Here is a 9,006-nt window from a genome sequence, read left to right as displayed (position 1 = left end):
TTAAAAAAAAAAGATTTTGTATCTGATGGCAACACACTGAGTAACATGTTGCATCTGTGTTTATTTTTAGGTTCAAAAAGGAAGTGGCACATTGTGTTTCACGTAAACAAAATTGTACACAGTACAGAATATTGTGCCCAAGGTCAGGGTTAGGCACATTTAACCTTGAGCTGACCTTCATTGCTGGCCCTGGACCTCTGCTGACTATTGGGAGGTAGCAGGCACAAGCCAAGTCCTGGTTTCCTGCATACCATGCACCCTGTTAAGTCACTCTGATGTCATCGGCAGCAGCTCAATGCATGGGGCGTTCCTGGAGCAAAAAAAAAAAAAAAAGATCATCCGGCCCTATGTCGGCGGATTACACGGTTTTATGATGGATTATGGGCTGGCGATATGAAGCCACCACTTGATGCCTTTAATGGCCTTGGGGAGTTACCGTTTGGTGGGCGGCTGATGCGGTATAAATGTACCTCTGACAGATGTAAACTGCTTTTATCACTCCTAGACGCTGCAAGAAAACACTTAAACATTAATCTCAGTGTCTGTACAGTCAGTGCATGTTCATCAAGTTCTGTTTGCGTTCCCGTGCTGGATTATGTATGAAGTTCTTGTTAATGTGTAGTGGAGGTGTGACAGACTACCTAGAGAGAAGGGTGGAATAAAAGTACCAGCCAAGACTCACTAGTCAACATGAGAGTTGATGACGCAGACCACAAAGGATACACCACCAGTGAGGCCCAGGTAAGCCCATCAACAGCCCATCATCCAGACGCTTACCATAATGCATTATTTCCATTCACTCCCAGTTTTGTTTGATGTTACAACATCACACAGTACTTACCATCCATTTGTTCTCCATACCATAAGCAGTGTTGCTGGATTATTAAGAGTCTTATCCTACTATGGATAGATGGATACATAGATAGAGGATTGAAAGCGTGATTATTTCTCCTCCTACAGCCGGAAGCTGCCCCAACTGATGATCATCTAGCGCAGCTCTTCTCAATAATGAGCCACTCCCAGCGAGGGAGAATGGACGAGCAGAGTTGTTATATGGACGACACGTACGACAGCCCCAGTGGGACACCGTCAGCAGGTCAGTGAGAGGAGAGAGAGGAGCTTGGTGATGTTTTTTGTCTTGTATTGTATTGTATCCTGTGAGGCTTGTGTCGTGCCATCACAGCCTTTCAACTACTTTCATTCATTGTTTTTGTCTGTGTCTGTTCAGAGCGAAGAGCAGAGGAGTGTGAGTGGCGAGGACCCTTCACCTTGGTTCCAGGACCAAAGGTAGAGATTAGATTACATTACATTACACTTAACTCAGTTTTATCCAAGGCGATTTACAGAATTTACAGGATATTTGTTACAATCCCTGGAGCAATTTGGGGTTTGGTCCCTTGCTCAAGGGCACTTCGGCCATGGATGGAGGTGTGTGTAGGGAAAAGATGGGATTCGAACCGGCAACCCTCTGATTTTAAAACCATCTCTCTAACAATTAGGGCACAGCTGCCTTAGACATTTATTATTTGCTTGTCACATTTTTTTTTAAAAGATTGCGAAAATCAACAAACAAAATGTTTTGCTGTTGTCTTTCAGGGTTTCAAGATGGATAAGAAGCACTTCACCATCCCCCAGGTGGTGTTGACTCCTGAGTCTCCTAACCCTCACCGGAGGGCTATCTCCAGACCAGCCTCCCCCACAGAGGAGTATGACGAAGGAGACCTGGCCGGGGCTGGAGTACCACACTCTGTCACCTTTCCCGCTGGAGTCGCGGACAGGGACAGGGTAGCTCCTCAGCAAGTCAAGCCAGTAAGTAATGAACAATACTAGCGCACACTTCACATGTCAAGCTTTTAGTAGAGAAGAGTAGAATATTTCTATTAATCCCAAGGGAAATTAAGGTGTCTGACAGCTTACATAGCCTACTGTAACTACACAAATACAAAACATACACAAAGACATAGTACAAATGATTGCACATTGCAGTAAACATTTGAGTATAGCAATTATCCTTTTCTACAAGTCTTCATGGTCAATATCTTGTATCTTGGTCTGCGTTTCATTATAGTGATAGCTTGTGGTCTATATTTACTGATTAGTGAATACTGGCTGTAGCCTCATAATGCAGCGTTCCATCAGTGGAAAGGTGGAATAGTGATTGAAAAAAACGTTACCTTACTCTACCATAGTAACACTACGACATCATCACACAGAGGCTTTATTAATACATGGCCATTCTGGCTATGACAAATTTATAACAGTGGGTGTTGGTTTGGCTTGGAAAGTGGTGGGGACATTAATATGGTAATTGTCCGGATATGCTGTTTTTGCATCAAGTTTGTGAAAAAGTGGTGGGGATAAGATAGGTTTATCTCAAAAGTGGTATGGACATGTCCCCACCATCCACACCTAAAATTACACCTACTGTTTGCCTATTAACAGATAATGGGTGAATTTTGGCACTGGCATTGCTGTACATTTATTGTTCTGTTGGTATTATTAGAGGCAAATGTACACAGTCCAGATGAATTTGACTACTAATTGTTCCCATTTGTAAAGCCATTTGTAAAAAAAACAACTGCTTCATTTACTAGAATGTGGTTTACATATGTAATGTAACGTTCTGTTGAAAAGGAGCCCTCGCCAGAAGAGGAGGAGCGGCTGTTCTCCATGGTCAGTAACTTCCAGCGTGGCAGGATGGATGAGCAGCGCTGTGCCCTCCAGCGGCCCAATAGGAGCTCACCTGGCCCAGTACGCGCACCTGCACCAGCTCCCGCTGACCCCAATGCCAATCGCCCAGGTCAGCATCAGCATCAACTTACCTGTAAACATCAACTTACCTGTAGGATGACAACTGATACTCGCTCAATACTAAAACCCTTAATTGCTCTACCAACATGCACAGTTTGTAGAAAGTAAAATGGCGCAAAATGTAAAATGTCTTGAAGGTAAAGGTATAAAAGATCAAAAATGATATAATGCCTTTCTTGTATCTTTCCTAGACACATTTAAAACTTAAAAAATACACATTTAGTATATGACATCAATGTGCATGACAGGTCATTTTGTATGGCCAATTGTTTCCGATTGTGCAACCATAGTTGTGGCAACACCGTGTAACATTGTGTGCTGAGCTTTCTTCTTGCTGCTTCCATTCCCAACAGCTCCCAACTCAGATGAGTTCTTCCAAATGGTGGCCAACTCTCAGAGCCGCCGTCTGGACGACCAGCGTGTGTACCTGCGCTCCATGCCAGGCATCAGCCCGCCCTCCTGCTGTAGCCAGCGCAACGGGAAGGCCGTGACCCCCGCAGAAGCAGATCCAGCCAAGGTGAGAGAGTCTAGTTGTTTAGAAGGAAGAGTTTCACATTTTTCATTTTGTGTCATCGTTGGGAACTATGTAATAATTCATGCGATTGGCAATGTTTTATTTTTTTTATTTTTTTAAATACAGTATTGCAGTATTACAGACTCTGTATTACAAGAAATGTCAAGTCCAGGGTCCAGACATGACTGTATGTGATCATAAACAATTTCTGACTTGGCTTGTGACATAGCAGTTGAAGTCTTCTTCTTGGCAGTCAAGTGTTATGTCGAACTGCCTGGGTGTGTGACAAAATAAGGACCCTGGTCCTGCAGCCCTGAAGCATCCTAGGAATGAGAATAGTAGATAGTTACCTAACTTATATGTTATTATTGCTACTGTCTTCTTTATTTCAGCCCTATTTTATTTATTTATTTATTATTATTTTATTTTTTTTAATTAATATTTTCCCTCATTTTATTATTTTTGTTTTAACATTGTTTTTAATCTAACTGTTGATCTAACATTGAGCTGCATGTCTTGTATGATTTGTGCTATGCAAATTCAGTTATTATTATTATTATTATTATTATTATTAGTAGTAGTAGTATTATTATTTGTATTATTACTACTACCACTAACTTCTTCCATCCCCTGTGTGCCAGTGCCCTGGTAAGGGTGATGAGCACGGTGTGGCTGCTGGGATGATGATGATGCTGGGGGCCCAAAGCAGACGGGCCCACTCCAGGCCAGCCTCTCCTACGCTGGGCCGCCCTGAGGACTGCAACCCCCCCAAGCGATCCTCATCCTTCAACGCCTTCTCCAAAGACCAGAACGTCAACCTTTCAGCACAGGTGAGCAATGATCGATCCGTAGCCTCTTGCTGTTGACGGAGCCCATAGTTGGATCTATTTTCTCGCAACTATAAAGTGAACAGAACAGTGGAGATGACAAACAGCATAACATATAACCGAATACACGAATGATTAAGTGAATTATGTCAGTTGAGAAAGCACTACAAATTACAACATTGCTATGACATTGCAAAAGGTCATAAGTAACAGACTGGACTTGGCTATAACCATTTTGGTGAGAATAGGGTTATAAAAGTATAAGTATAATAGTCTTACTTTCTATTTATCTTTTTTTGCTGCCACTGGAGATGAATATGTGAAGGATAATATTAATACATTTTCAACTAGAAATGCACTCAGGGAGTGCAGACCTCCACCAAGGAGGCTGTTTGATAGAACATTTGACTATGTTACTCCCTATTGTTATTTTATTGTCTTTCTGCCTTTTTTGTGCAATTCAATTTGCAGTCATTAGGGGCGTCTAGATTTCTAGGCTAGCAATGATGAAGAATCTTTTTTTAAAATCCTGATTCCGGACCACCACCAAAATTGTATCACTTGTTCCTTTGGTCATATCCACGAACTCCACAAAGTTTCATCCAAATCCATCCATAAGTTTTTGAGTTATCGTGCAGACAAACAAACGGACAGACGGACAAAAAAAACCAGACAAACAGACACACAAACCAATGCGACCAAAAACATAACCTCCTTGGCAGAGGACATATATATATTTTTAGTAGAGAAAGTGCGCTCAACTCCGGAAAGTTTCTTACAAGGTCTTTGGGTGCGAGCAAACAGCAAAGTTCATGTAGGCCTATAGTAAAAAAGCCGCACTCCCGGATCAATTTCTTGCAGTTTTAATACTGGGTTAGCATGGCAGACAGACAGCTGTCTGTCTGCCATGCTAACCCAGTATTAAAACTGCAAGAAATTGATCCGGGAGTGCGGCTTTTTTACTATAGGCCGACATATATATATTCTCAACAAAATTCTAAGTAAATTCTAAGGTACCCTGTGTGTTTTGCACTTCAGGATGGAGAAATGGCGGTGGCCGATCAGGAGAAGTTTGTGTCCATCATGAAGCACTCTCAGCGAGGCCGCATGGATGACCAGAGCTGCTCCATGCAGTTCATCAACAGACGCTCTGCAGACACCAACAAAGGTCAGCTGGCTGCCACCACAACTGTGTGTGTGTGTGTGTGTGTGTGTGTGTGTGTGTGTGTGTGTGTGTGTGTGTGTGTGTGTGTGTGTGTGTGTGTGTGTGTGTGTGTGTGTGTGTGTGTGTGTGTGTGTGTGTGTGTGTGTGTGTGTGTGTGTGTGTGTGTGTGTGTGTGTGCCTTCATACAGTGTTTACACTTTACACAGTTAGGATAGTGCTGCTTATCACATACTTTTGTCCAAAGCGACATTCGACACAAGGAAGTAACATTTTATGAACACAAAAATACTGATAAATGATTGAAAAAAGCATCACATATATGGATTAAGTATACTGACATCTTACATATATGTTCTTAAACTGTTATAGTGAAAATGGTCACATTTTGATTTGTGTTCATTTGTGCTGTATTGTGCTAATAATTAAAATATAAATGTAAGCAGAGGAGCTAAATATGTACAACACTTTATCCCTGTCAACTCACAGATGATCCAGAACACATTATTGACTTGATGGCCAAAAGCCAGAGCCGGAGACTTGATGATCAGCGTGCAACAATGCCAATAAGCCCCAAGGTACAGAAGATACAGCATACACAGGCAAGCCAAGTGAACAAGGGGGTCTCTCATATCAGTGCCCTGTGTTTTCCTTCTCTTCAAAGTACTGGAAAAAGGACCCATCAAGAGAGATTTCATTAGCAGTATCATTGCACTTTCTGTCATTGAATATAGGGAGGCTGACCCACTCACAAAGTTGTCATTGCTGCCATTTTTAACTCAACTACATAGTAAATCATTGCCAGGGCCCACTATTTCAGGTGGCGGCCCTTGGCAAACGTTGCTTACTTGGTTGTGATTACATTCTATTTTATTGGGAGGGGGGCCCTTTCAGATGACTTTTTTTCTGGTCCAAGCCTAAGCTGTCAGCGACCCTGAGCATACATACTAGTAAAGCTTCTTATGTAATATTATATCATGCACTTTAAAAGTGATACCGCAACTAGCTGGTACCATAGGATTTAATGATATTTGCTTGCTTGGAACTAGAAGTAACAGCATCAGACTAAGATACAACTCAATCATTTAACTCAAAGGGAGGTGTAAAATGAGCTTATTTCCAAAAAAGGTGTGATATTACTTCAATAGCATGTAACATCAGAAAAACAGCTTTATTTTCATTGGCTTTTCCTTAGGGTTATTTTATGTACAATCTCTTTTAGATAATATCTATGTTTTTCTTTCTCTGTTTCCATTTCTCTTTTTCTCTCTCTTTCTCAAGCACATTGAACGACAATTGTATGATAATGTGCTATACAAATACTTTTGCTTTTGCTATTGCTGTTGCTATTGCTATCTGATGTCTCCATTTCATGATTTCCTTTGGTACTAATCAAAGTGTAACGAAATCCAGCACACTGTCCATTCCACCAACAAACTTTAATACAATGTTTCGGTCAGAATGGGACAGTTTGCGGGATTTCTTTACACTTGAATGACAACCCCACTGGGATAATATCCTATGCACCTGCCCAACTACAGAGGTGTGCAAAAGCGTCTTCTTGAACAACTTTGGTACTAATCTGGCATCTCTACCACTACCCTCCTCCCCACAGGTGGGCAAAAAAGACAGCAGTCCCAGTCCATCCACCTCCCACAGCTGTTTGGGATCCAGGTCTCCTGTGCCCCTCAGGAGGGCCCACTCTAGACCCACCACCCCCACCCCGCCAGACGCCTCAGGGGCCCGGGCCGCCCCCAGGTCTGCTACCTACTGCCCCATGTCTGACCACGACAAGATGCAGGATCTTGCTAACCAAACAACTCAAGTGAGTGTATAGTTGTAATCTTATAATCATAATTATTAATTACTCTTCATTGGTAATTATGTAATTCATTATATTGGTACATGTTATTCATTTTATGTGGGTATAATTACAAGTATAATCACTATCCATCCCATATATTATTAGAGTTGTATATCTTCAACATTTTGAATAATGTTTGTTTTTTCGTTGTATCTTTTTGAAGGTGACGTTTCAAGTATCGATGAGTTTTACACCACAGCAGGTAAGCAAAACATGGTAATCCTACATAATCATGTTGCTGCGTAAATCATATTGCTGCGTATAATAGCAGTTTAATAGGACAAGGAACAATTTTGTCATTGTCATGTTATAGCAGAAGTGGGACCCTTTTTCATTCGAAGGGCCACTTTAAATTGTATAAAGTCCTCCAAGGGCCGAACTAAGAATCACAAACCAGGATTTCCCCCTGCAGTTTAGGCCTACTATATTGAAGGCAGTCACATATACAACAGACCCAATCTTCACTAGGTCCCCTGAAAATATAACCTAATTGTATTGTAAATGTAATTCCTAAGAAAATATTTATATCTTTTTATTTATAGCCTATCTATTTATTGTCATATTTCATGTGAAACTGCATAACATTAGAATTGCATTGGGGGCCTCTGAACACTCCGAACCCCTGTCTTATAGGAATATTTTGTGAAATTAATTTCGACTAATTATTTTCAATATTGAACTCTCTAATGAGGAGCGTTGTTGTGTCCTGTGTTCCCCCAGATGCAACAGATGCAGGAGCGCCAGTGTGCGCTGCCGGAGGTCTTCCTCACGCTGGGGCCGCCGGGGGAGTCGGTGCGCGTCCCGCTCAGCCCCATGCCCAGCCCCAGGCTCAGCCGCCCGGCCTCCCTCCTCCTCAACATCTCCCCCTCCATCACCCCGTCCCCATCCCCATCCCCCTCGCACTCCCCTCACGCCGCCGGGATGTCGCCCTACTGGGTGAGCCCCAGGGGCAGCCCCATGGCCACGGAGGAGGACTACCATCTCTCCATGCAGAGGCTGGCGGCCGCACAGGGGCAGAAGGGGAAGGAGAAAGGCAAGAGCGGTGCCAAGGGCAATGGGAAGAAGGAGGCCAAGGAAGCTAAAAAGAAGAGGTGAAGAAGAGGTGGGGAAGTTCATGATGTTGCCATGGAGACATGAATGAGGACTCTCTCAATGTCATTGGGAAATTACCTGAAGCAGTGTACGCACACAAGATTCTATGGCAAACCATTACAAGTACCGTTTTCAGTCTGGGTTTGAAGTCTGTGGTTTACATTTTTTAATTCCGTCTCACTTGTACAGTGTGTAACAGCTTTGTGTTATTGTTGGTCTACGTCTATGTGTGTGTGTTTTCTTTGTATTCATTATTACCTGTGATGGCGTGTCTCAATATTGTCTTGTGAGAGCTGAAACCTTGTAAGATTTTATTTTCAATTTTAAGCTGCCATACAGTACACTCAAATCAAACAAGATAAAATGTAAATCAATGAAGTATAAATATATAAAACAGTGGTGTAGTCTACTTTTTTGTGGTGGGTATACTGTATATTTGAGCATTTTTGAGGTGGGTATACTGTATATATTTGTGCTATTCTAAATAATGGATCGATACATTTTAAGTGGGTATACTGAAATCCCTGAATTTTTTAAGTGCGTATACTGCGTATACCTGCGTTCTACATAGACTACACCACTGATATAAAATATAAAAGCAATATACAGAAAGGTGGGATATACACACAATTGCCAATATGTTGTCAGTCTAGCTGAGATGTTGAAAAGGCATGTTTTGTACATGACGATGCTTTACCCCTTTGCTGTGTCTAGTGTTTGTGCCATTGGATGGATG

General features: G+C 42.0%; 1 protein-coding gene across 1 annotated transcript; it reads left to right on the top strand.

Annotated features, from left to right (window-relative positions):
• The first annotated feature begins 690 nt into the window (after window positions 1-690).
• LOC134464230 (uncharacterized) lies at window positions 691-8,533 on the top strand. Its single transcript, XM_063217708.1, has 11 exons — window positions 691-741; window positions 961-1,096; window positions 1,229-1,287; window positions 1,597-1,809; window positions 2,635-2,800; window positions 3,165-3,328; window positions 3,967-4,155; window positions 5,191-5,320; window positions 5,804-5,892; window positions 6,930-7,139; window positions 7,899-8,533. The coding sequence occupies exons 1-11, from the start codon at window positions 691-693 to the stop codon at window positions 8,271-8,273; spliced, it is 1,782 nt and encodes a 593-aa protein (XP_063073778.1). The 3' UTR covers window positions 8,274-8,533.
• The last annotated feature ends 473 nt before the right edge of the window (window positions 8,534-9,006 follow it).

The sequence above is a fragment of the Engraulis encrasicolus genome, chromosome 2, assembly GCF_034702125.1.
Source record: "Engraulis encrasicolus isolate BLACKSEA-1 chromosome 2, IST_EnEncr_1.0, whole genome shotgun sequence".
In the NCBI taxonomy this organism is placed as follows: Eukaryota; Metazoa; Chordata; class Actinopteri; order Clupeiformes; family Engraulidae; genus Engraulis; species Engraulis encrasicolus.
Note: the sequence above shows the minus strand (reverse complement) of the source record. Positions and strands in the feature narration are given on the sequence as shown.